Source organism: Emys orbicularis, chromosome 12 (genome assembly GCF_028017835.1).
Source record: "Emys orbicularis isolate rEmyOrb1 chromosome 12, rEmyOrb1.hap1, whole genome shotgun sequence".
NCBI lineage: Eukaryota > Metazoa > Chordata > Testudines > Emydidae > Emys > Emys orbicularis.
The window spans coordinates 53,489,604-53,517,395 of record NC_088694.1 but is presented as its reverse complement, the minus strand read 5'-3'; the positions used below and the strand labels follow the sequence as shown (position 1 = coordinate 53,517,395).

Here is a 27,792-nt window from a genome sequence, read left to right as displayed (position 1 = left end):
TCACAGATCGGGGAGCAACTTTGCAGTACCCAACCTAAACGTTTCTCTCAGGGCGAGTTTCACAGTCTTGTTTCTGAGGCTGTAGATAAAAGGGTTGAGGAAAGGGTACAGTACGGTGTTCAGCAGAGCCACCCCTTTGTTGAGGTTCAAGGAGAAATTTCCTGAAGGCCTGGCATACAACACAATGCAGCTCCCATAGGCAATTGCCAAAGATGTGAGATGGGAGCCACAGGTAGCAAAAGCTTTCTGTCTGCCTGTGGCTGTTGGGATTCGGAGAATAGAGAATAAGATGCTCACATATGACAACATCGTTAGGCATAATGAGCTCAGCACTAAAGTTGAGATCAAAATAGAATCCACCCTTCTAATCCCACTGGTGTCAGTGCAGGACAGTAGGAAAAGGGGTGTGCTGTCACAGAAGAAATGGTTGATCACATTTGGCCCACAGAAACTCAACTTCGAAATGAGGAGCATCCGTAAACTCATAACCATAAAACCTCCCACCCACGTACCGAGAACTAACTGGATGCAGAGTCTCTGCTTCATGATGGTGGTGTATTGCAAAGGGTGGCAGATGGCAACATAACGATCAAAGGACATGACCACTAGGAAGGCTAACTCTGTTGCACCTAAGGCAAAATAGAAGAAAGACTGGGCCATGCAGCTGTGGAATGAAATGGTTCGTCTGATTGCGAGAAAGTTCAGCATCATCTTAGGGCTTGTGACCGAGGTGAACCAGATTTCCAAGAAGGACAAAGTGGCAATGAAAAAGTACCTGGGAGAGTGGAGTCGGTGATTCATCCACACTATGAAAATGATGACCACGTTCCCAGTTATTGTGCTCAGGTAAGTGAGGAGAAGAACCAAGAAGAGGAAAATCTTCAGTTTCTCACCAAGACTGGAAAATCCCAGTAGGATGAACTCAGACACAGCCGTTTCATTTCTTTCCTTCATGGCCAACGTCAGCCTTGGCTCTGGAAAGAGTTACAGTGAAAATAAGTTTCAGAGTGGTAGCAGTGTAAGTCTGTATCAGCAAAAACAATGAGGAGTCCTTGTGACACCTTAGAGACTAACAAATCTATTTGGGCATAATCTTTCATGGTTTATAACCCAGTTCATCTGACTAGAAAATCAAAAGGGTCTCATCTGACTTTAAAGTGTATCAATCTGTGAAAATGGCATGCTCTTATTTTCACTGTTTATTGTGACAAAGTTCCTCCTCTATCTTCGTGGGTCCTGCGCTTATTGGCGGATTTTCTTGTCACAGAGATTCACCGTGTGGGTTGGGGAACAGCCCAGAGACCTTCCCCTCTGGAAGAACCCACAGTCCAGGTCAATTGGGAGGTTTGGGGGGAACCCGGGCCCGCCCTCTATTCCGGGTCCCAGCCCAGGGCCCTGTGGACTGCAGCTGTCTATAGTGCCTCCTGTAACAGCTGCATGACAGCTACAACTCCCTGGGCCACTTCCCCATGGCCTCCTCCAAACATCTTCCTTATTCTCACCACAGGACCTTCCTCCTGGTGTCTGATAACGCTCGTGCTCCTCAGTCCTCCGGCAGCACACTCTCTCACTCTCATCTCCTTGCGCCTCTTGCTCCCAGCTCCTCACACTCGCACCACAAACTGAAGTGAGCTCCTTTTAAAAACCCAGGTGCCCTGATTAGCCTGCCTTAATTGATTCTAGCAGCTTCTTCTAATTGGCTCCAGGTGTCCTAATTAGCCTGCCTGCCTTAACTGGTTCTAGCAGGTTCCTGATTACTCTAGTGCAGCCCCTGCTCTGGTCACTCAGGGAACAGAAAACTACTCATCCAGTGACCAGTATATTTGCCCTCTACCAGACTCCTGTACCCCACTGGTCTGGGTCTGTCACACTATTTGGGCATAAGCTTTCATGGGCTATAACCCACTTCATCAGATGCCCAAATAGACAGTGAAAATAAGAGCATGCCATTTTCACAGATTCATACATTGTAAAGCCAGATGAGACCCTTTTGATTTTCTAGTCAGATTTTTTGCCTAACATACATCATAGCATTTTACCTTGTAACTCCTCCATTAATCCTCTCACTTGCCGTGAGCTGCCCCTCCCTCATTCAACACTGGTGTCTCCGGTTTGGTACTACTGGCCTTATACTCCTTTAATATTGCACTCCGGACACTTGCCGGGAAATATTCGGTGATCCTGGCTGTTTTCCTTCCTCTATTTCAAGGACATTGCAGGTCTCTTCCAAAACTATAGATACTACTCCTCTGATTTCTGGGTTTGGAAAACCATTATATTTTTATTTAACCAAGCTAAACATAAACATAAATATAGCATTTAGTGACCCTTCCACTTCCTACATCTCGAGGGAGACACTAATCTTATCAACGCATGACCTGGTCGGGGTCCATCTCCCACATCCTCTCTGTGGTGCTGCTCCTGCTCCCCTCTGGAGAAAACCGATGACCATTCTCAATGAAAAAAATCTGAATAAGCCATTTAGGTGGCGCCTCCGTCCAGGAGTCTAAACTTCTCTGTCTTTGAGCACCCAGCAGCATATGTTCTTTTTGGTGTTCGTGCCACAACATCCACCATAATAGAGTCATAAATTCCAAGGTGAGAAGGGACCACTGTGATCATCTAGTCTGACTTCTTGTCTAACTCCGGCCACAGAACTTCCCCAAAATAATTCCTTTTGAACTAGAGCCTGCCTTTTAAGAAAACATCCAATCTTGATTTTAAACTGACCAGGGATGGAGAACCCACCACACCAGCCTTGCTAAGTTATTCCAATGGGCAAGTCTCCTTACTGTTAAAAATAGACACTAAGTCCAGTCTGAAGTTGTCTATCTTCAACTCCCAGCCATTAGATCTTGTTATACTTTTGTCTATACTCTTGGAACTTTTTCCTGAGATGGTCTCTGGCCGGTGTTACACAGAAAATCATATTAGATTATCACAACAGTCCCTCCTATTCTACAAATACATGAACTATGGAACACCAAAGCATATGCACAGTCGTATTATAGTTTTATATATTTACCTTTTCAGAGTAGTGGAGGAACAGCTGCTGTCATTTAGAAAAGAAACAAAAACCAGCTCTGTTCTCTGAATCTCTCTCCCAGTAGCCGTTGCTCTCTTGCCATCTCTCCTCCTCTGTCCATCTGGGGAAACATCTCGCTTTCACCCACGCATTAAATAAGGTTTTGAAAGTGCAATCATATAATCTGAGCCACGACAACACAAACAGGAGATTACCAGAGGCAAGAACTCTCATAGGACACCCTGAGATACCTGATCAAATTGAACCCTAAAATAGTCATCTTCTTGAAGGTTAAGATTTTCAAAAAGTCTACAGTAGTTAGGTGCAGAGCTCCCATTATCTTTCCCTGGGATTCTGGTGCTCAAACACTTAGGAATCTTAAAAAATCCTACCACCAAATTTAAGGCAGAATAGGAAGATGAATTCATCTTTTTGTGAATTTTCAAAATTTTGGGTTTTTTTTATTATTTTTAATTCGAATTTGTAATCATGCTCTGAAGAGAAACAGGAACATCTCCCTCAAACAGTCACAACATTATTTACCCTCTTCCCAAACACTTCTAATGATTATGTTCTTAAATTGACAGATTGGCAAATTCATGTGTGTTTTCTTAGTATGGCTGTGTGAATAAAAGCTATTTCAGTAAGCTGACCATTTAAAAAATTGAACGTTGTTTCAGGTTGAAATATTTTTTTAAAAGAATTTGCAGTGAATGAAAAAGTTAAACAGAAACAGTAAATTTATGTTGGGTCAGATGAAAACATTGACATGTCATTGTTTATGTCTGGGCCATTTTTAAAGGTTTTCCAAACAAACAAAAGCAAAGGCAATTTTCAGACAAAAAAAGTTGTTTTGCACTAAAAACCCCCAAAGCATTACATTTTCAAACTGCTGCAATAAAATGTTTTGATTTTTGTAAAAAATGGTCAACACAACTCAGTGAAACCAACAAAGACTTGCAAAACCTTTCAGTGTCGGCTATCAGCATTTTCGACCAAAAAGAGTTTCAACAGAAAAATTTCACCTACTTCTATTTATGAAAATTTGTGTGTGTTACTCCAGGTTTTGGTATGAAATCCTTGATGTTAAGATGTGCCACAATAACATTCCACTTAAGAGATGAAATGGGAAAGTTAGAGTCTTTTTCTAATACAAGATTGCTAACGGTATCATTTTAGAGGCCGAGATGAAGGAAGAACAGAGACTAGACTTCCATCCAAAGACAGGCAACACCAGTCAAGACTAGTCATTTTATTTTAGCAATAATTTTTCCAAAGGGGATGCAGGGGGGACAACAGTAGTGTTGCACGCAAGACACAGGAGGTAATTGTCCCACTCTATTTGGCACCGGTGAGGCCTCAGCTGGAGTACTGCGTCCAGTTCTGGGTGCCACACTTTAGAAAAGATGTGCACAAATTGGATAGAGGCCAGAGGAGAGCAACAAAAATGAAAAAAGGTTTAGAAAACCTGTCCTATGAGAAAAGGTTAACAATTGGGGCATGTTTAGTCTTGAGAACAGAAGAGCAAGGGGGACCTGTTAACAGTCGGCGAATGTGTTAAGGGCTGGTATAAAGAGAATAATGATCCGGTCTCCATGTCCATGGAAGGTAGGACAAGAAGTAATGGGCTCAGTGTGCAGCAAGGGAGATTGAGAATGATTTCCCTAATTTCTAATCTAACTATAAGGACAGTTAAGCACTAGAATAGTCTCCAAGGTAGGATGTGGAATCCCCATCATTGGAGATTTTAAGAACTGGTTGGATAAACATCTGTGAGGGATGGGCTATGTTTATTTGGGCCTGCCTCAGTGCAGGGGGCTGAATTAAATGAGCTATCTAGGCCCCTTGCAGCTGTTGCCTGACTCTTTTAAAGATTAGAAGTACTTGTGGTACCTTAGAGACTAACAAATTTATTAGAGCATAAGCTTTCGTGGGCTACAGCCCACTTCTTCGGATGCATATAGAGTGAAACATATATTGAGGAGATATATATACACACATACAGAGAGCATGAACAGGTGGGAGTTGTCTTACCAACTCTGAGAGGCCAATTAAGTAAGAGAAAAAAAACTTTTGAAGTGATAATCAAGATAGCTCAGTACAGACAGTTTGATAAGAAGCAAGTGTGAGAATACTTACAAGGGGAGATAGATTCAATGTTTGTAATGGCTCAGCCATTCCCAGTCCTTATTCAATCCTGAGTTGATTGTATCTAGTTTGCATATCAATTCCAGCTCAGCAGTCTCTCGTTGGAGTCTGTTTTTGAAGTTTTTCTGTTTTAAGATAGCCACCCGCAGGTCTGTCATAGAATGGCCAGACAGGTTAAAGTGTTCTCCCACTGGTTTTTGAGTATTATGATTCCTGACGTCAGATTTGTGTCCATTAATTCTTTTGCGTAGAGACTGTGCGGTTTGGCCAATGTACATGGCAGAGGGGCATTGCTGGCACATGATGGCATATATTACATCGGTAGATGTGCAGGTGAACGAGCCCCTGATGGTATGGCTGATGTGATTAGGCCCTATGATGATGTCACTTGAATAGATATGTGGACATATGCATCCGAAGAAGTGGGCTGTAGCCCACAAAAGCTTATGCTCTAATAAATTTGTTAGTCTCTAAGGTGCCACAAGTACTCCTGTTCTTTTTGCGGATACAGACTAACACGGCTGCTACTCCGGAACCTGTCATTATAAGACCTGTGCACCAAGGTGAATATTCATGCTAATGCTCAAGCTTCCATGCCCAAATCTAACTTCCTCAGCCACATAACACGGAGGTGTACTTATTCTACAGGTTAACATATTCATACATATTAATGCCATTATGATACCTGTCACTTCTTGTTTAAGCCAGTTTACGGTTATTACTTGCATGTTCCTGCCGTGTTCCTGCTGTTGCCGTGTACCGTTAAGTTCCAACTCCTGCCATTGAGCAAGCTAGCCCAAATTCCACCAAATCTGAGGGTAACTTTCGGACCACTTATCTATGCCAAAGGTTACAGGCCTATTATATGTCACTACACTTATGCTAACCTGCTTAAGCTAATGTCTTACAAGATACAGGCCTGGAGGCTCCTTGCGTTACAGCTGAAGGTAATAAAGGCTAAACAGCCCTACATGTCTAGGGTACTAGGAAAGTTAGGGCAAAGTGAAAGGTTGCACTGTGGTGCAAGAAACGGGGGGGGGGGGATTTCCTCTCTGAGCCAGCACTGATCCCACGAACATCAGGCAGCCGTGTGCTTGACTCAATATAGGCTGCTGTTGTCTTTGAGTCAAGGTTGAGGCCAATACCCTGGTGTGGTGCTAGGAAGTGTGGGGCTGCCTGCAGGGGCCTTTTCGCCCACCAGAGAAAATGTTTTCAGGAAGATTAATCAGTGAAATTGTTTTCTGATACACGGTGGGAGTGGGAGGTTGGGGGGAATATTTAATTTTAAACAGTAAAAGCAAAGTCTATGCCTCACTTGCTGTTATTTCAGCACATTCTTTCTTGGGATTAACTATTTGTGTTCCATCTTTCAAAGGGAATGTTTTTTCAACACTTATAACTAGAGGTGAAATAGAAAAGCATTGTAAAAATGAGTGTGTCTGATCTTCGTTGATCTTGTACCATGGAAATGAAAGGGAGGGGGAAGGAGAGAGATTCTAGTCGGAAATCTTGAATTCCATTTTATGATTTCAAAGTGTGTTTTCCTTCTGCATCAGAATGAAACCAAGACCTTTTGACATTTTGTGTGAAACAGTTCCTCTCTTCCAGTGCGGTATTACTGGCCACTCTAGAGAGCTCAGCTCTGTCCCTACAGCCCAATGGCTTGGATTACGTCTGGTACATGGGACATGCAGGTTTCAATCACTATATGGCCTGATTTGAAGCTGGGAATTGAACTGGTGTCTTTCACATCCCATGCACGTAGCCTAACCACCAGGCTCAATAATTGAAGAACCTCTTAAACTACAGACAGAAAGAATAAATATGTGCCTAGCTTATATCTGTTACCCAAGTGCTTTTGTGTTGCCCGAAGGAAGCTTGCCCTGCTACGATCAGTGAAGTGTTTGATCGGTGGATAATTACCCATTTGTCTCAAGTGTGTGATAAATCAGCATTTTCAAGAGAGACTGCATAAATCTAATGATTTCTTTGAAGAGTAGAATTGACTAAACTTTAATTTAAAAAAAATACAGATTGAGAAAGGACTATTAAACATAATTTTCTAATCATAACACATTCATTATGGTGGTGGGTATTTTTTTGTTTGTTTTCCTTTTCTTATATCTATCCAGAAGCATGGCGCAGATTGGGGAACAACATTACAGTACTACGACTAAAGGTTCCTCTCAGGGCGAGTTTCACAGTCTTGTTTCTGAGGCTGTAGATAAAGGGGTTAAGGAAAGGGTACACTATGGTGTTCAGCAGAGCCACCCCTTTGTTGACATCCAAAGAGGAAATTCCCGAAGGCCTGGCATACAAAACAATGCAGCTTCCGTAGGCAATTGTCAAAGCTGTGAGATGGGACCCACAGGTACCAAAAGCTTTCTGTCTGCTTGTGGCTGTTGGTATTTGTAGAATAGAGAAGAAGATGCTCATGTAAGACAACATTGTTAAACATAATGAAGTCAGTAGTAAAGTTGAGATCAAAATGGAGTCCATCCTCTGAACCCGACTGGTGTCAGTGCAGGAGAGCTGGAAGAGGGGAGAATTGTCACAGAAGAAATGGTTGATCACATTCGGCCCACAGAATCTCAGCTTCGAAATCAGGAGCATCCATAAATTTGTAACTGTGAAACTTCCCACCCATGAGCCAAGAACCAGTTGGAAACTAAGTCTCTGCTTCATGATGGTGGCGTATTGCAAAGGGTGGCAGATGGCAACATAGCGATCAAAGGACATGACCACTATGAGGAACAACTCTGTACCACCCAAGACAAAATAGAAGTACGACTGGGCCATGCAGCCATAGAATGAAATGGTTTGGTTGACTGAGAGAAAGTTCAGCATCAGCCTAGGGCTCGTGACTGAGGTGAACCAGATTTCCAAGAAGGACAAACTGGCAATGAAAAATTACATGGGAGAGTGGAGTCGACGATCAACACACACTATGAAAATGATGACCACATTGCCTGTTACTGTGATCAGGTAGGTGAGGAGAAGAATCAGGAACAGGAAAATCTTCAGTTTCTCACCAAGACTGGAAAATCCCAGAAGGATGAACACAGACACAGCCGTTTCATTCCTTTCCTCCATGTCCGACATCAGCCTTGTCTGTAAAAAGGGTAACAGTGAAAATAAGTGAATGGCATTTTTGTGTATTCATAGATTTTAAAGCCAGATGGAACCCTTGTGATCTTCTAGCCCCACTTTGTACAAAACATATGAACACAGGATTTTACCTAGGTTTCAGAGTAGCAGCCGTGTTAGTCTGTATCCGCAAAAAGAACAGGAGTACTTGTGGCACCTTAGAGACTAACAAATTTATTAGAGCATAAGCTACAGCCCACTTCTTTGGATTATACCTAGTAACTCCGTTACTCCCCTAACTTGTTGTCATAAGAACGGCCTAACTGGGTAAGACCAATGGTCCATCTAGCCCAGTATCCTGTCTTCTGACAGTGCGCAATGCCAGGTGCCCCAGAGGAAATGAACAAATCAGGGCAATTATCAGGCAATCCATTCCCTGTCATTCACTCCCGGCATCTGGCAATCAGAGGCTTGGACACCCAGAGCATGGAGTTGTATCCCTGACTATCTGCGTTAATAACCCTTGACCGATCTATCCTCCATGAACTTATCTAATTATTTTTGACTGTGTGTTTTGTGAAGAAGTATTTCCTTTTGTTTATTTTAAACCTGTTGCCTATCAGTTTTATCAGGTGACTCCTCATTCTTGTGTTGTGAGAAGGGGTAAATAGCACTTCCTTATTCACTGTCTCCACAGCATTCATGATTTTCTAGACCTCTCTCATATCCCCCCATAGTCATCTCTTTTCCAAGATGAAGAGACCCAGTCCTTTTAATCTTCCCTCATATGGAAGTTGTTCCATACCTCTAATCATTTTTGTTACCTTTCTCTGTAACTTTTCCATTTTTAATACATCTTTTCTTATATGGGGTGACTAGAACTGCCCACAGTATTCTATGTGCGGGCATAGTATGTATTTATATAGTTGCATTATGTTATTTGCTATCTTATTATCTATCCTTTTGCTAATGGTTCCTAACATTGTTCACTTTTTGACTGCTGCTGCCTATTGAGTGGATGTTTACAGAGAACTATCCACAATGCCTCCAAGATCTCTTTCTTGAGTGATAACAGCTCATTTAGACCCCAACATTTTGCGTGTATAGTTGGGATTACGTTTTCCAATGTGCATTACTTTGCGTTTTTCAACATTGAATTTCATCGGCCTTTTTGTTTTCCAATCACCGTTTTGTGAGATCCTTTTGTAACTCTGCTTTGCATTTAACTGTCTTCTGTAATTTCGTCTCATCTGCCAACTTTGCCATCTTTAGCAGAATGTTAGGAACAGATAATAAGACAGTAAAGCTGCAATCATTCTTGTGGTTCATCTCTGAACACTCCCCAATTTGTCAACGTGCTTCTTCAAGTGTGCACTCCAAAACGGGACACAGGATTCCACCAGTGGTCGCACCAGTGCCAGATACAGAGGGAAAAGAACATCTCTTTTCCTTTTAAGGATCCCCCTGATTTTACACCCAAGAATGGCATTAGACTCTTTGGTCACAACTGCGAACTGGGAGCACTTGTTCAGGTGATTTTTCACCATGACCCTTGAGTCTTTTTCATAGTTGATTTTCCATACGACTTATCCTATAACACAGGGATCGGCAACCTTTGGCATGCGGCTGGCCAGGGTAAGCACCCTGTCCGGCCGGGCCGGTTTGTTTACCTGCCGCGTCTGCAGGTTCGGCCGATCGTGGCTCCCACTGGCCGCGTTTTGCTGCTCCCGGACAATGGGGACTGCCGGAAGCGGCATGGGTGGAGGGATGTGCTGGCTGCCGCCCCCCGCCGCCCCCATTGGCCTGGAGCACTGAACCGTGGCCAGTGGGAGCCCCGATCGGCCGAACCTGCAGACACGGCAGGTAAACAAACTGGCCCGGCCGTCCAGGGTGCTTACCCTGGCCAGCCACATGCCAAAGGTTGCCGATCCCTGCTATAACATCTCACACAGTGCAATTTCAAGTTAATATAGTCCCATCTCCACACTTATGCTTGACCTGGAGTAATATTTTCCAATGTTTCATAGCTGGTGAACACTTAAAATAAAAAATGTTCACAACACCATTATATTTATTATAAACCCCATTATATTTACTATAAAGAGTAAAATATTTATCAATGATAACAATGATAAGCCTATTTAATACAGCTGCTACATTTGAGCTCAGAAACTTTTAAGCTTTTAATGACCTCTTATTTATTTGGGAAATTTTATTTTCTTTGCATCAGAATTATAATAAAAAAACTCAATGCCTCACATTTACCCCCAATTGCCTTTCATGTCACCACCCCCAGTGCACACAACTCATCAGTTGCCAAACAAAGATCTAATCTGCCCTCAGCATCCCATAAACCATACGATTGTATCTAGCAATTTCGCCAGTTATCCCACAACTTGTGGTTGAAGTAGAGGCTATCTTCTAGGAAGACATCCAAACTCAGTTTAAAGACTGTGTGATGGAATATCCACCACATCTCTAGGTAAATTGCCCCAATACTTAATAGCTCTCACCCTTAAAAATGTACACCTTACTTCTTGTTTGAATGTGTCTAACTTCAGCTTCCAACCAGGGGATATTTTTTTCTGCTAGATTAAGGAATCTTCTACTATCTGTTCCCCATGTAGGCACTTGTACATCACAAAGTCATCTCTGATCCTTTTCTTCAATAATCTAAAAGTAGACTGATTTTCACTACTATATTCTGTTGCTGCAGCACTCTGTATTCCTTGCTAAATTCTTTTTTTACCCCTTTTGTAGAGCAGTGACATAAATGCAGTAGCTAAAGTTCCACTTATATATACCTTCTAGTGATAGACTCAAGGAACTCAATCTATTCAGTTTAGCAAAGAGAAATTTAAGATCCTGGTGACTTGGTTGGAGTCCAAGGTACCGACATGAGGAGCAAATGGACTCTTCTATGTAGCAGAGAAGCACATAATATGAGCCATTGGATGGAAGTTGAAATAAGACAAATTCAAACTGGAAATATGGTGTAAATTTTAACAGTGAGGATAATTAACCATGTAACAATTTACCAAGGGTTGTGGTGGATTCTTCATAACGGACAATTTCTAAATCAAGATTGGATTTTTTTTCTAAAAGATCTGCTCTAGGAGTTTTTCCTGTGAAGTTCTTGGCCCCTGTTACACAGGATTTCAGACAAAATGATCAAAATAGTCCCTTCTAATCTATGAATTTCTGAACTGTGGAACATCAAAAAATAGGAAGAGGTGTACCTCAGTTACATATCTTTACCTTTTCAGACTGGCTGAGGAATGGATGCTGTCATTTAGGAATGAAATAAACACCTCTCTCTCTCTTTCACTGTATTGTTCTCTCTCTCTCTGTCTCTGTTGCTCTTCTCCGCATGTTGCCTCTGTCCATCTGGGAAATAAACTTTCCCTTCAGCCACTCTCTAAATAAAGGTTTTGAAAGTGCTACAACTTCATCCGAGCTCTGGCATTACCAGTGGGAAATTACCAGAAGCAAGAAATCTCATAGGACACAATGAGATATGTGCCCAACTTGAATACAAAAATGGTCATCTTTTTATGGCTCACATTTTCAAAAAAGCCTAAGGAAGTTAGGTGCAGAGTTCCCATGGGATTCAGGTGCTCAAATCCCTTAGGAATCTTTGAAAATCCTACTATAAAATTTTAAAGCAGAACTGGGTGATTAATTCAGGTTTTTTGAATTTCCCAAATTTTGATTTTTTCATGATTTTTTCCATCAAAGTTTGGAATGACACTATCAAAACAAACTGGAAAATATTTCTCTTAAATATTCACAAATTCTTTACCCATTTTGAAAGCACTTCAATTGGTTATATTCTTAAACAAACAGATTGTAGGTGGAATAGCAAATTAGTGTGTGTTTGTGAGTGTAGCTGAGTGAATAATGACTTTCAGTTAGCTTGCAATTGAAAAAAAAATAAAAATGGTTTGAGGTTGAACCAAAAATTAATATTTTTTTTTTTGGTGAATGCAAAAGTAAAAAAAACAACAAATTATTTTGCATCAAATGACACAGCTGAAATGCATTGTTTCCATTTTGACCCTTTAAAAATATTTCTATTTTTAAAAAATAAAAGTGAGACAACATTGTTTTGCTCAAAAAAACTGAAACATTTCATGTGGAAAATGCTGCAATGAAATATTTTGATTAAAAAAAAAAAAAAGTGGTTGACCCAATTCAGTGAAACCAACATGAAATTTCCAAAACCTTTCAGTGTTGCCAAATCAGTGTTTTAGATCAAAAAGAGTTGAGCATCTGTATGTGCGTTATACCGTGTTTTTGTGTGAATTTCTTGATATTGAGAGGGGCCAAAATGACATTCTCTTTACCACATGAAATGGAAAGGTTAGCCTATTGTTCCAATAGAAGATTGCGAATAGTATTATCTTGGAGGTCACGACTAAAGAAGAAGAGAGAATAAACTTCTATCCAAAGATAAGCAACACCAAGTCAAGACAACTGATATTATTGCAGTAATAATTAAAGTTTATATCAGGGGTTCTCAAACTGGGGGTTGAGACCCCTCAGGGGGTCAAAAGTTTATTACACGGGGGGTCACGAGCTGTCAGCCCCGCTTTGCATCCAGCATTTATAAAGGTGCTAAATATATTTAAAAGAGTTTTTAATTTATAAGGGGGTGGGGGTCGCACTCAGAGGCTTGCTATGTGAAAGGGATCAACCGTACACAATTTAGAGAACTACTGGTTTATATGGTATCAGAAACTCACTACAGGACATGCTTGCCTGAGCATTGGTTACATACGTACAGTTATAATCTAGGAAGATTACAGGGTTCTACAGTTTTTCTTTGAGTAATGAAATCTCAGTTATGTCTATTAGGCCCTGTTTCCTCTATTGCTGAGACTCTCCAAGCCACAATGGCGACCTGGACTCCTGATTCTGCAATCTGCCAGAGGACTGGAGAATAATCATAGAAACCAACTTTATAAAGGGAAACAAGGTGGACCCAGGGAATTTTAGACCTGTCAGCCTAACTTCAATACCTGGAAAGATACCGGAGCAAATTATTCAACAATCAATTTTGTAAGCACCTAGAGGATAGTAGGATTATAAAGAATAGCCAGCATGGATTGTCAAGAACAAATCATGCCAAACCAACCTAATTGCCTTCTTTGAGAGGGTTACTGGCCTAATGAATGTGGGGAGGCTCTAGAGGTGATGTATCTAGATTGTAATGCCCTTGACACAATCCCACATGGCAGTCTCATATGCAAGCTAGGGAAATGTGGTCTAGATGAAATTACTATCAGATGGGTACAAAATTGGTTTAAAGACCGTACATAGAGAATAGATATGAATGGTTCATATATAATGGGGGTCCCACAGGCATCAGTCCTCGATCCAGTACTACTCAATATGTTTATGAATGACTTGGATAATTAACAGAGTGCTTATACAATTTATGGATGATGCCTAAGCTGCGAGGGCTTGCAAACACTTTGGAGGACAGTACTAGAATTCAAAATAACCTTGACAAATTAGGCGATTGGTCTGAAATCAACAAGATGAAATTCAAGAGAGACAATTACAAGTCAGTACACTTAGGAAGGGGAAAAAAACAATTGCGCAACTACAAAATGGACAACATAGCACTAAGTGTTAGAACTATTGAGAAGGATCTGGGCCTTAATTAAAAACTTTCCAACCAGAAGTAAGGTGGAGAGATAAGAAAATAGGCTGAGATTTTCAAAGAAGCCTGAGTAAGGCACCACACTTCCATTGAATCCAAAATAAAAACTCATTTGAAAATTCCAGACCAAATTAACTACATCACGTGTAAATTTGGGCAAGGCACTTAGCCTATCCTGTGCCTTATTTTCCCATCTATAGATGCTGGGGGGTGAGATTGTGAAGATAAAACCCATCAATGATTATGAGGCACTTAGTGGTTGTAAACTCAGTGTAACTCGCTTCTGTCAATGTTGTGTCTGGTCTGCGGAGCAATACACATGGGCATCCAGTGTTTCCTAGTCCAGCACTTTTCAAAGAATGAAATAAAGAATTTGAATTAATTCCCCAGACAATAGACTTGACCAAACATTAGGTTTTTTTAAAGTAGATGTAGAAGAGGCTATTGCACAGAATTTGGCTACATGTCGCAACACTGATTTATGCTTTTCTAATTATTATTATTACACGTCTTGCCTCCATCAAGAAGCACAAGACAACTTCGGGAGCAACTTTGTCCTGTTATGACTGAAAGCAACTCTCAGGGCAAGTTGAACACTCTTATTTCTGAGGCTGTAGATGAAGGGATTGAGGAATGGGTACACTACGGTGTTCAGCAGAGCCACCCCTTTGTTGATTTCCAGAGATAAGTATCCTGAGGGACTGCCATACAAAACAAAGCAGCTTCCATAGGCCATCGCTACAACAGTAAGATGGGAAGCGCAAGTGACAAAAGCTTTCTGCCTCCCCGTGGCAGATGGGATTCTCAGAAGATGCAAGCGTATGAGATCATGGTTAAACATAATGAAGTCAACACTATGGCTGACAGCAAAATGGAATCCACCCTCTTAATTAGTTGGGTATCGGTGCAGGAGAGTTGGAAAAGGGGGGTGCTGTCACAAAAGAAATGGTTGATCACATTCGGTCCACAGAATCTCAGCTTGTACACCAGGACCATCTGTAAACCTATAACCAGGAAACCTCCCACCCAAGAAACAAAAACTAGTTGAATGCAGAGTCTCTGTTTCATGATGGCAGCATATCGCAATGGGTGGCAGATGGCAACATAGCAGTCAAAGGACATGACCACGAGAAGGATGAACTCCGCAGCTCCCAGGGCAAAATAGAAGTAGGACTGGGCCATGCAGGCAAGGAATGAGATGGTTTTGCTGTCTGAGAGAAAGTTCAACAGCATCTTTGGGATTGTGACCGTGGTGAACCAGATCTCCAAGAAGGACAGATTGCTGATGAAAAAGTATATGGGGCTGTGGAGTCGGTGATCCACACACACTATCAGAATGATTAATGAGTTCCCGGTTAGTGTGACCAAGTAGGTCAGTAAAAGAACAAAGAAGAGAAACATCTGGAATTTGTCACAAACTCCAGAAAACCCCAAGAGCATGAATTCAGCCACTGTGGTTTCATTTGCTTCCTCCATTTCCAATTTCAGTTTCCCCTGTAGAAAGAGCAACAATAAAAAAATAAGAGCATGAACCTTTATCTATCACGTTTATGGATTCAACCACAATGTTTTGGAGCAGGAATCGGCAACCTTTGGCACGCGGCTCGCCAGGGTAAGCAGCCTGGTGGGCCAGGCCGGTTTGTTTACCTGCCGTGTCTGCAGGTTGGGCCAGTCACAGCTCCCACTGGCTGCAATTCGCTGCTCCAGGCCAATTTAGTGGTTGCACTTACGTTACTATTAACATGTAACTATATTATAAGTATGCTTTGTGAAATCTGTAATTAACTACTAAATTCACACAAATCAATGAGGAACTACCAGAGATAGCTGGAAAAAAACTAATGTTTTGTCAAAATTCGAAACATGACTTTGCAATTTGAAAATGGATTGATTTTTCATATTTTCAAATTTCCTGAAGCAGTTTTTTTTAAGTTTCTTGGGTTTTGAATAATTGAAAATTCAAAACTTTAAAACTAAAATAGTACAATGGAGTATGAAGGGTAATTTAACACAGTTTAATCTGAATTGTGTGCTGATAAAAATCATACCTTTTCATTGCAACGAGAAAACTATTTTTTTTAAATCAACCTAACTCAAATGTGCCTAGAGCAGGGATCAGCAACCTTTGGCATGCGGTCCATCAGGGAAATCCGCTGGTGGGCCAGGATGGTTTGTTTACCTGCAGCGTCCGCAGGTTCAGCCGATCGCAGCTCCCACTGGCCACGGTTCGTTGCTCCAGTCCAATGGGGGTTGCGGGAAGCAGTGACCAGCAGATCCCTCGGCCCACGCTGCTTCCCGCAGCCCCCATTGGCCTGGAACGATGGACCGTGGCCAGGGGGAGCTGCGATTGGCTGAACCTGCGGACGCTGCAGGTAAACAAACCATCCTGGCCCGCCAGAGGATTTCCCTGATGGGCCGCATGCCAAAGGTTGCCGACCCCTGGCCTAGAGTAATATGTAATTCTTTTGTTTATTTATTTAGGAAATTTAAAGAAAATAATGTTTTAAAATGTATAGAACAAGACCAAGAAATAAAGGAATTATGTATAGTCTTATTTCTAATATTCCAGCATTAACAATATAGTAATATGAAGAATACAAAATAATTGGTTTATATAATATTTAATAGAAATATATAAATCACTAAAGTTTGGCTTTTCAAAAAAGCCTAAGAGAATTAGGCACCAAAGCCAAGTACCCTTCAAAGGGATTTGCATGTCTAGCTCCCTTAGGCAGTTTAGAAACCTCAACTTTTGTTCATGTTGTGTTTTTAACACCTTCAGGACATGCTGAAAAATGTTACAAAACTACTGGGTAAAAGCAGTGAAAAGGAATCATTGTTAATAAACGTAGTAAATGCAACTGTAAAAATATACGCATGGAGCACACTATAAATTTCACATTTTATATAACCAACTTTTTACAGAATCCAATTTCTACCTACAAATACATTATCCCAGTCTTTGACATTTTAGATCCGAAATGCATTTTAAAAAAATAATGCTACTAGGAGCTCTGAATTTATTTTTGGCCAAAGTCACAAGTATATCCCTTCAGGCATATAAAATGAAAATCCAAATCAATGGATTAAAAACACTGCTAAAATCTGCAAGATATTATCATGGTGAACACAATCCACAGATCCAAATCTTCAGAAGGTATAAATTAAAACTCCACCTTCATCTGATCCTTAGCCTCGCTCAGAACAGTAGGGAAACCTTGCTTATTGTGTTTGGGTTTAAATCTTAGTTCTTACAGCCCAGAGAATCCTAAATGTGTAGGGATTTCTTTTTCCTGTTTATCGTTTTGCTCAGGGACTCTGTGAACTCTGTGTTTCAGATGGTATAGATGAAAGGGTCTAAAACTGGAACTAGGACTGTGTTGAGTAAGGAGACCACCTTGTTTATCCTAAAGGAAGAATGAGTCGAGGGTCTCATATACATAAATATCAGTGTCCCATAAAATATATTAACCACTGTCAGATGAGCAGCACAAGTAGAAAAAGCCTTTTCTCGGTCAGTGGAGGAAGGGATCTGGATGATAGTAGATATGATAAAGATGTATGATGTCAACATGAAAAGAAATGCACTGCCCTGCAGTATGACAGTTGTTATAAAACCTGTGAACTCTATGATGGATGTCTCAACACAAGCCAGTTTCAGAAGTGGCCCAAGGGCACAATAGAAATGGTCAACTCGATTGTCTCTGCAGAACGGCAGGATCCACACTGGCAGCGAATGGAAGAAGATGAGCACAATTCCTCCAAGCCAACCTAGAAATGCTAAACGGAAATAGACTCTGTTAGTCATGATGGTGGCATGATGCAATGGTCGGCATATAGCCAAGTAGCGGTCGAAAGACATGGACGTCAGGATGACCGACTCCATAGTGCCCAGGGAGAAATGGAGAAAAACTTGAGCCATGCAACAGGAGAAACAGATGGTTGTTCTGTCCGAGAGTAGGTTGGCCAGCATCTTTGGGACCACAAGGGTCGTGCTCCAGATCTCCAGCAAGGAGAGGTTAAAGAGGAAGAAATACATCGGAGTGTGAAGTTTTTGATCAGCCCACACAACTGTGATGATGAGGCTGTTCCCCACAAGAGTTAAGAGATACATGAATAAAATGACACCAAAGAACATCATCTGCATTCCATGAAGATTGGGAAATCCCAAGAGAATGAACTCACTGATCATTGTACCATTGCCCATATTCTCTCTCTCTCTTTCTCTCTCTCTCTCTCTAATGGGAATAAGAAATTAAGAAACATTTTAGATTTTACTACAAAGTATTAGCCTCAATTTAGTTATTTCATAATATTCTTTGCTAGTGTTTTCTGATGAATTCCTAGGGATATCCCAACTTTTCTTTTTGGTACAGTTGTAAGGATAAATAAATGTAGTGTACTAGATCCATCCAAACTTGTGATCATTTCACTCATTTTCAATGCAGATGCGACAGATTGAGTGAGAAATGAACTTGTATCCTAATTCATGCCTTGAAGAGGGCAGCCTTCAATTCCTAAGAGAAATATTTTGGTATTTTGCTGTTCTTTGGAGAAAGAAAAATCCTCATCAGGAAAACAAATATGTAATTAGTAAATGAAGAAGGGCTTAACCCTGCTGTCACCCATATCGTTAGACTTCCAGGCTTGGACTGGACCCCGGGCTCTAGGACCCCGCGAGGTGGGAGGATCTGAGAGTTAGGGCTGCAGCCCAAGCCCGGAAGTCAACACAGCAATGAAACAGCCCCGCAGCCGAGCCCCACGAGCCCAAGTCGGTTGGCTTGCACCAGCCATAGGTGGCTAGTTGCTGTGTAGACATACCCCACTCTTTCACATCTTGGGTGAAATCTTGCAACTCTCTCACTTTTAGAAAAGAACCCAGGAAAACTGCCCCATATATACCACCTGTTTGTCAGCACGCAGGTCTGACGGCATCTCAGGAACCTGCATGTTGGCCCTTTTATTCAAGGGAGCCATGCCTTATTCAAGGATAAATAAATGTAGTCTACTGACTTCCCATACGAGTATAAGACTCAGAGGATATTACTGTCACTTGTCAAGGAGTGCCTGAGGAAAAAGAGTGCTCAGAGATGGGAGCTGTGTCTAAGCAGAGGTACTAAAGCTTTTAGAGGGCAATAAGTTTTGAATGATTTGTAAACTGCCCCTTAGCTCAGCTTGCAACCAACGGCCAGATAAGTGATGTCAATTTTATGTGGATCAGAGCTTAGATTTCCCATGTCAGCACCAAAAAGGGTTATTCCAATCTAAAAGCGATAGCACCAGATCATTGTACAGTGGGAGTGCTGTGGAACCCCTTAATCCAGCAACCTCCAATTTGCATCACAACCTCTACACCAGACGGCCTAGTGGCATCCCAATTTTCAAGCCATTATCCCTATGCACATGGGTTTTAGAGCAACTGGAATATTAAAGTCAGCTCCTAATTTGGGGTCTGTATCTAACAAACTCTCGGCCCAAATCACCTCAGTCGACTAACGCTAACACTGGACCACATTAAACGTTGCAGTTTGCAAAACAATCTGACTATTTATTTGCACTTTCGAGCACTGTGAAAGACTGGCCCTTAAACCTGAAGCTTTGGTCCTACGACAAATCTTACAAAAAGAGCACCTTAGCTGGAGTCGGCAGCATGCACAAGATGTGTTCTCAGAATGCTGCTGAGGTCTGGACACAAACGTAGAAAACACGGGGTTAAACAGGCACAATCTGTCTGTTGGAGCCAGCCAGTTACACTGATGCAAGGCTGTCGGAACACTCTCGGGTAAGCAAAGATGACCTAGTCCCGATGCCCATGTGCATGAGGATTTCTCCTGCTTGTCAGCCTACCCCCAACAACACGTTACTTTCTCTGGACACCGACAGAGATTGGTCCCGAGTGCGTTCGTATTGTTTGTGGCAGATCAGAGCCGTAATCTGAGCCCCAGATGTGAGCAACAGAGTTACGACAACAGTAAAGTTTTGATGTCACGTGGTATATTTTGGGGGGGGCATTGACTCGGGAAACCCTCGCATAAATTACTGCCAAATGTGGACCTTTAACCCTACCCAGGACCCCAACAAGACCTGACAATTTTCAGCAGAATCTGAGTAGGCAAGTGGAACTCTGAGCACTCAGGACAAAGGGTGATTTAACTGTAAGCGAATCTCAACCATAAATATAGCAGCGTTACATCTCCCCTGTAAGAGAGTGTTGGAAATCTCCCCTACAGCAGACAGCTACATTCATTGCCCAACTGCCTTTGACTTTTAACGGGTGCCCAATTCCCCTGGCTGCCTTTGACAATCTCACACATGCTACAGAACAAAACCATTCATGAGTTATCACCAGGAAGATATGTGCCAACACATTCCAGGAACTGGGATAATAATCAGAAATTCCAAAAGCTGTCCTTTGTCTTGCAGAAGAGAACAGAAGTTGGTGAAGAATGCCACCTGATCTACGATAAAAACATTTTCTAAACTGCTCGGCTCTATAGAAGTAGAACTTTATTCCACTGAAACTCAACTAGGGCTCTAGGTTTTTTGCCGCCCCAGGCAAAAAAAAAAAAAAAAAAACAACCTCCCAGAATGCCACTCCTGGAACTGTGCTGCCCCAAGTACGTGCTTCGTTTGCTGGTCCATAGAGCTGGTCCTGAACTCAACTTCACTATCCTTCAAAAATGTCAAAATTTTACAAGGTTCAGTGAGTTTAGCCCTGCCAATCTATAGATCATTGAACAAATGGATGCTCACGTCTCTTTTCTACTAACCTTTAGAATTAGTATTATATTCATATCAAAGGTAAAGGTTCAGAGATTTCAACCTTTCATACTTCTGTTATTGTCCTTTCCTTGAAGTAATCATTTCTGGGTGAGACTAAACTTTTTGTATTGGTTTTGTCTCTGCCTATGTCCCACCAGGAGTCCAATTTCTCCAACACCTATATAAGCCTATATAAGAAAAAGACCGAAAAATCAGGACTGTCCCTATAAAATCGGGACATCTGGTCACCCTAGATGCTGGGAAGTGTGGGACAGCAGGGGCCTTTTTGTCTCGCAAGAGAAAATGACTTCAGGAAGTTTCATCACTCAAACACTCAGTTCTCTATCTGTGTAACAAATATGGACAGTGCTTTTCTATGCCCTCAGGGTGTAGTGAAGGGCTCAGAAACTACAGTGATGCAGACAATATTAGAGCCTGACATAGACTTGGTACCCGAGTCCTGAAGGAAGCTCGCTCTGCTTCTATCAATGAAGTGTTTGTTCTATGATTTGCATTGATCTCAATTGTCCGACAGCTTAGCACTTTGAAGAACGACTTAATTATTCTAATTATTTCCATGAAAAACAGAATGCACTAACCGTTTATTTACAGAGCATACAGATGGAGAAAGGATCATTACACATAATTTGTCTAGCAGATTGGCTCCCGCCCATTCATTGTCTTTTGGTTGCTTTGATTGTGTCTATACAGAAGCATGTCATAGATTGGGGAAAAACTTTGCTGTTCCCCGACTAAAGGCTTCTCTCAGGGCGAGTTTGACAGTCTTGTTTCTGAGGCTGTAGATAAAGGGGTTAAGGAAAGGGTACAGTACGGTGTTCAGCAGAGCCACCCCTTTGGTAAGATGCAAAGAGGAATTGCCTGAATGAATGGTGTACAAAACAATGCAGCTTCCATAGACAACTGCTAAAGCTGTGACATGGGAGGCACAGGTTGCAAAAGCTTTCTGTCTGCCTGTGGCTGTTGGCATTCGCAGAATAGAGAAGAAGATGGTTCCATAAGACAACATGGTTAAACATAATGAACTCAGGACTACAGTTGAGATCAAAATGGAGTCCACCTTTCTAACCCCACTGGTGTCAGTGCAGGAGAGTTGGAAAAGGGGTTTGTTGTCACAAAAGAAATGGTTGATCACATTCGGCCCACAGAATCTCAGCTTCGAAATCAGGACCATCCGTAAACTCATAACTGTAATACTTCCCACCCATGAAACAAGGACTAGCTGAATGCAGAGTCTCTGATTCATGATGGTGGCGTATTGCAATGGGCGGCAGATGGCAAGATAGCGATCAAAGGACATGACCACTAAAAGGCTGAACTCCGTAGCCCCAAGAGTGAAATAGAAGAAGGTCTGGGCCATGCAGCCATTCAATGAAATGGTTCTGCTGACTGAGAGAAAGTTTAGCATCAGTTTAGGGCTCGTGACCGAGGTGAACCAGATTTCCAAGAAGGACAAATTGGCGATGAAAAAGTACATGGGAGAGTGGAGTCGGCGATCCACCCACACTATGAAAATGATGACCACGTTCCCTGTTACTGTGAACAGGTAGGTGAGGAGAAGAACAAGGAAGAGGAAAATTTGCAGTTTCTCACCAAGGCTGGAAAATCCCAGTAGGATGAATTCAGACACAACCGTTTCATTTCTTTCCTTCATGTCCAACGTCAGCCTTGTCTGTAGAAAAAGTAACAGTGAAATAGCATGCCATTTTCACAGATTCTTGGATATTAAAACTAGATGGAAGCTTGTAATCTTCTGACTCTGTCCATAGAATATGACATAGGATTTTACCTAATAACTCTTCTGTTACTCTCCTATCTTGTTGACACAAGGTGCTCCTCCCTGGGAACACACTGCTTTTCAACACCAGCATCCCAAATTCGGTACTACAGCCCTTTTACACCTCTGTTGTTCCTCTCCTGGCACTTTCAGGTAAATAAAGGATGTGTTTTTTTTTCCTAATTCTATTTCAAGTGCCCTGCAGGTCATTTTAAATCCCACTGACAAACTGTGTCTCTGAGTTCTGTGTTTGAAAAAACGGTAATCTTGTATTTAGCCTGACCAAACATAAATATAGACATAGAGCATCGGTCACCTTCTATTTTCACGCCACTAATAAAGCCAGATTTTATCAGAGTCTGGCAGCGATTCCCTTCCTGATCAGGGTCCAGCTCCCTGAATAATCTCTTTGATCCAGTTCCCTCTGTCCTCTGGAGACAACCGATGACCCTTTAAATAAATTAAAAAAAAATCCAAATCAGCCATCCAGGAGCCCAAGCCTCTGAGTCTGAGCATGCAGCGGTATAGATTCTTTTGGAGATTGTTTTTTACAACATACTCATCATAGTGGTCTCTTCTGGCCCTGGAATCTATGGTCATCTAGTCTGACCTCCTGTATAACTTCAGCCATTTAACTGCCCCAAAATAATGCCTTTTGAATGAGAGCCCATCTATTAGAAAAGCACCTAATCTTGATTTAAATATTAACAGCACTGGAATATCCCCCAACACACTTCTTCAGATGGTTAATTCCCCTCACTAGACAAAAATGTGCACCTCAATTCCACTCTGAATTTCTCTAGCTTTGACTTCAAGTCATCTATCCTTGTTATAGCATTTTCTGCTACACTGAAATATTTGTTCTCCATGTAGATACTTACAGACTAGGATCAAGTTACCCTTTAAGTTTCTCTCTGTTCAGCTGAGAATTTTGTGCTCCTTAAGTGTAACACTCTAAGGAATGACAGAGTCCTGTGGCACCTTATAGAAGGAATGCTTTCCAAATCTTTAATTGTTCTTGTGGTTCATCTCTGAATCGTTTCTACAATAATCTAAATAGACTCAACTTCACTGCTATCTTCTATTGCTCCGCCATTACAGCTACCTTTCAAAAACTTTCCTTGTACCCCTTTTCTACAGCAGTGACATAACTAATGCAGTAGCTGAAAACCCATTTGAATAAGCCCTATAGACTCAAAGAGTTGTATCTATTCATCTTAAGAAAGAGAAGTGTAAGGGGTGACTTGGTTAGAGTCTAAAGTACGAAGTTGGGAAGCAAGTGGGCTCTTCCCTCTGGCAGAGAAACACATAACATGATCCATTGGATGGAAGTTGAAACAAGACACATTCACTCTGGAAATAAGGTGGACATTTTTAAGAGGGAGGATAATTAACAATTGGAACAACTTGCCACGGGTTATGGTGGAGTCTCCATTGCTGACGATTTTTAAATCGTTTTTTAAAGATTGAATATTTTTATCTCAAAGATCTGCTCTAGGGAATTTTACCAGGAATTTCTATGGCCTGTGTTATAAAGGAGACCACCGTAGATGATCACAATGTTCTAGCCTTTTAATCTATGAATTATGAACCATGGGACAAGCATAGGAATAGCCATACCATAGTTTCATATCTTTCCCTTTCCAGACTGGCTGAGCAATGGATGCTGTCGTTTAGAAAAGCAAAAGAAAACTGCTCTCTCTTTCTCTGAAAATCTCTGTCTTTCTCTGTTGCTCTCTCAGTATTTCTCCTTCTCTGTGCATCTGGAGAAAGTCTTTGCCTTCATCCACTCTATAAATAACATTTTGAAAGTGTGATGTTTTCATCTGAGGCCTTGCAACACCAGTGGGAAATTGCCAGAGGCAAGAAATCTCCTAGGACAACCTGAGATGCATGATCAAATTGAACACAAAAATGAACTTTAACTCTAAGATTTTTAAGAAGACGAAGGCAGTTAGATGCAGAGTTCCCATGATCTTTCAATGGGATTTAGGTGCTCACATTCCATAGGGATCTTTGAAAATTCTACCATAAACTGTTAAGGCATAATTGGGTGATTAATTCCGCTTTTTTGATTTTCCCAACTTTTCCTTTTTTTCATGATTATTTCCATCAAAGTTTAGAATCATGCTGTGAAAGGAAACTGAAAAATATTATTCTTAAACATGCATGAAGTTCTTTGCCCTTTTTGAAAACCTTTCTATTGATCATATTCTGAAACAGGGATCGGCAGCCTTTGGCACGTGGCCCGCCAGGGTAAGCCCCCTGTCATGCCGGGCCGGTTTGTTTACCGGCCGCATCTGCAGATTCAGCTGATCACGGCTCCCACTGGCCACGGTTTGCCGCTCCTGGCCAATGCCGCTCCTGGATGTGCTGGGATTATTTTAATTGACTTGTATAATGGAGTAGAAAGTGTGTCTATAAAATTTGCAGATGACACCAAGCTTTGATGTTTTGCAAGTACTTTGGGGGACAGGATTAGAATTCAAAACAACCTTGACAAATGAGAAAATTGTTCTGAATTCAACAAGATGAAATTCAGTGAAGACTAATGCAAAGTACTTCATTTAGGAAGGAAAAATCAAATGCACAACTACAAAATGAGGAGTGACTAGCTAGGGGGTAGAAATGCTGAAAAGTATCTGGGGCTAATAGTAAATCACAAACTGAACATGAGTCAATAATGTGATGCAGTTGCTAAAACGGATATCATCACTCTGGAGCATAATAACGGGAGAGCTGTATCTGAGAAATTGGAGGTAATTGTCCCACTCTACTTGCACTGGTGAGGCCTCAGCTGGAGTACCGTGTCCAGTTCTGACCACCACATGTTAGGAGAGAGGTGGATAAAATGGAAAGAGTCCAGAGGAGAGCAACAAAAGTGATAAATGGTTGAGAAAACTTGACCTATGAGGGGAGATATTTTAAAATGGGTCTGCTTTGTCTTGAGAGGAGTGGAGTGCACCTTAGAGCAGTCTTCCAATCTGTTACGGGCTGTGGTCTAGGTCAGTGGTTCCCAAACTGGGGTTCCTGAACCCCTGGGGGTTCGCAAAATGTTACAGAGGGTTCTCGGGGGAAAAAATCCCTAATGGCGGACAGAGCTGTGCCTAGGGACCCTTGGCAGCACGGGGCCAGCGGCCCGGAGCCCCTGGACTTCCAAGACCTAAGCAGATCAAAACAAGCACATCTATCACATTGAGGAGATTTAAACTTCAAGATTCCTTGTAAGAAATGGAAAGGGAGGTGGGTATTTTTTGCTGTTTTTAAAATTAAATAGGCAGCTAGTGTTGTTTTTAAAATTAGTATGAAGACCAAGTTTAAGCTTTGTTGTAGCGTGCGTTGTTTGCCTGGACTGCTCAAGACCTGAATCCTTGTGTAGGAGGAACTCTTTGAGTTGGCTTCTTAAATACCTTCATGCTGTTTCACATCTGATGAAACATAGGAGCCTTGTCTTATAACAGGCTTATTCAGAGTGGATACAAGCTACGAAAGCGAGACCTTGGCAGAGTGTTGCCGTTTTCATAATGTAATAAAAATACTGTAATGATAAATAATAATTAATAATAAATAGTGTGTAATAAGCATGTAATAAAAACAAATTTTATATATCCCAGATCACTGCTTTTATCATTTATACTCAGGTAAAGGAAAAAATCCCTGGAAATATTCATTTTTAGGAGGGGGTTCGCGAGACTTGACATTTTAGTGAAAGGGGTTCACAGGTTGTTAAAGTTTGGGAACCACTGGTCTAGGTTTTTGTGGCTCTGCCTCTGCGCTGGGAGCTGCATTACATGACCCCTCAAGGTCCCTTCCACGCCTACATTTCTAGGAGTCTACAAGTGTCAGGGGATAGTTTTAGGTTGTGCTGTGCTGCAAAGAACAGGGAGGAGGGCTCCGGACAGGTTGCTACGCTCTCCGATTCAGCGCAGATCTCAATCCCAAGAACATCACTATGGGGCAATTTGCTTCACGGAGCAGTGTGCTTCACTCAGTACAGGATGTTATATTCTGTCAGTGAATTCTGACCCCCGTGCCCAGGTGTGACTCTAGGAGGCAGTGGGGGCTGCAGAGGGACATTTTTCCCCGGAACAAGAAAGAAGGATTTCCACAAGATTCATCAGCCAAAATGTGTCCTGTAGGAGTGAAGGGAGGATATTTAATTTTAAGCAGCAAAACCAAGCCAAAGCCTAAGGTGTTTTTACTTCAGTGCTTCCTTTTGGGGGATTAATTATTTGTGTTCTATCTTTCAAGTGTAAGTGTGAAAATATTTTTTTCTCACAGAATCTCACTGGTGAATCAGAAAATCAATGTAAAATGTTGAGTGTCTGAAACGTTTAGTTAATCTGGTACAATGGCATTGAAAATGGGGGAGGGGAGTTGGTGGGAAATGTGTTCCCATTCTGCATCAGAATAAAACCTAGACATTTTGACATTTATTATGGAAGTGTTTCTCTGTTCAGGGTAGTGTTATTAGTCAATTCAAGAGACAAACCAGCTCTGACCCTAGAGGCCTATGGTTTGGATAATGTCTTGGAACATGGGAGATGCAGATTCCAAACACTATATGGCCTGGGAGTTGATCCGGTGTCTTTCACATCCCAGGCATCTCTGCTAACCAGCAGGAACTGCAGCTGAAGAATCTCTCTCTGGCGATTTGTTCTGTATCTGAGAAATCTCCATAATGTGACTAACCTTCTACAGATACTGAAAGAAATGATGAAGGTCTGAAATCTGGCATTAGAGATATGAGGCTATTGAATATTTCCCCATACATCCTGTGGTCCTGGTCCACTGGATCTTTGAGCAATACTTGGACTCAGGAAACCTGACTTTAAATCCTAGCACGGCCAGAGATTTCTTGTCTGACCTTGGGCAATTCATTTATTCTAACCATTGTCTAAGTTCCCTAGCTATAAAAATTAAAGATAATGTTTTCCTACCATGCAAGGGTGCTGTGACGTCCTCGGAAACCATAGGAATGAAGAGAAAAAAGTGCCTAACAGATATTTGGTACCTGAGTCCTGCTGAAAGTGGTGTGGCCTGAAGGAAACTTGCTCTGCTATCAATGCAGTGTTTGTTCTCTGGATAATTGCACATTGATCTCAAGTGGGTGACAGTTTAGCACTTTAAAGGAAGGTTTAATTATTCTAATTATTTCCTTGAATAATAGAATTGGCTGAACATTTATTCATAAAAAATACACGTGAAGGAAGGAGTATTACACAAAATTGGGCTACAGATTAGTGCATTGATTAATGCCCTTCCATTATTTTTCTGTTACTTTTCTTGTATCTGTTTGGAAGCATG

The 27,792-nt window shown here is 41.6% G+C and overlaps 3 protein-coding genes and 2 pseudogenes across 3 annotated transcripts; all 5 read right to left on the bottom strand.

Moving 5' to 3' along the window:
- LOC135886989 (olfactory receptor 6M1-like) lies at window positions 1-954 on the bottom strand. Its single transcript, XM_065414765.1, has one exon. The coding sequence runs from the start codon at window positions 952-954 to the stop codon at window positions 1-3; it is 954 nt and encodes a 317-aa protein (XP_065270837.1).
- A 6,343-nt stretch (window positions 955-7,297) lies between these two features.
- On the bottom strand, window positions 7,298-8,275 carry LOC135887036 (olfactory receptor 6E1-like; annotated as a pseudogene).
- A 6,173-nt stretch (window positions 8,276-14,448) lies between these two features.
- Window positions 14,449-15,404, bottom strand: LOC135886409 (olfactory receptor 6E1-like; annotated as a pseudogene).
- A 1,858-nt stretch (window positions 15,405-17,262) lies between these two features.
- Window positions 17,263-18,135, bottom strand: LOC135886029 (olfactory receptor 6X1-like). Its single transcript, XM_065413920.1, has one exon. The coding sequence runs from the start codon at window positions 18,133-18,135 to the stop codon at window positions 17,263-17,265; it is 873 nt and encodes a 290-aa protein (XP_065269992.1).
- Window positions 18,136-21,408: 3,273 nt separating this feature from the next.
- On the bottom strand, window positions 21,409-22,362 carry LOC135887004 (olfactory receptor 6E1-like). Its single transcript, XM_065414784.1, has one exon. It carries the CDS (start codon window positions 22,360-22,362, stop codon window positions 21,409-21,411), a length of 954 nt encoding a protein of 317 aa, XP_065270856.1.
- Window positions 22,363-27,792: the final 5,430 nt, after the last annotated feature.

What these genes read in the sequence shown, in the direction of transcription:
- LOC135886989 (XM_065414765.1), bottom strand. Translation starts at nt 954, where the DNA reads ATGAAGGAAAGAAATGAAACGGCTGTGTCTGAGTTCATCCTACTGGGA.
- LOC135886029 (XM_065413920.1), bottom strand. Translation starts at nt 18,135, where the DNA reads ATGGGCAATGGTACAATGATCAGTGAGTTCATTCTCTTGGGATTTCCC.
- LOC135887004 (XM_065414784.1), bottom strand. Translation starts at nt 22,362, where the DNA reads ATGAAGGAAAGAAATGAAACGGTTGTGTCTGAATTCATCCTACTGGGA.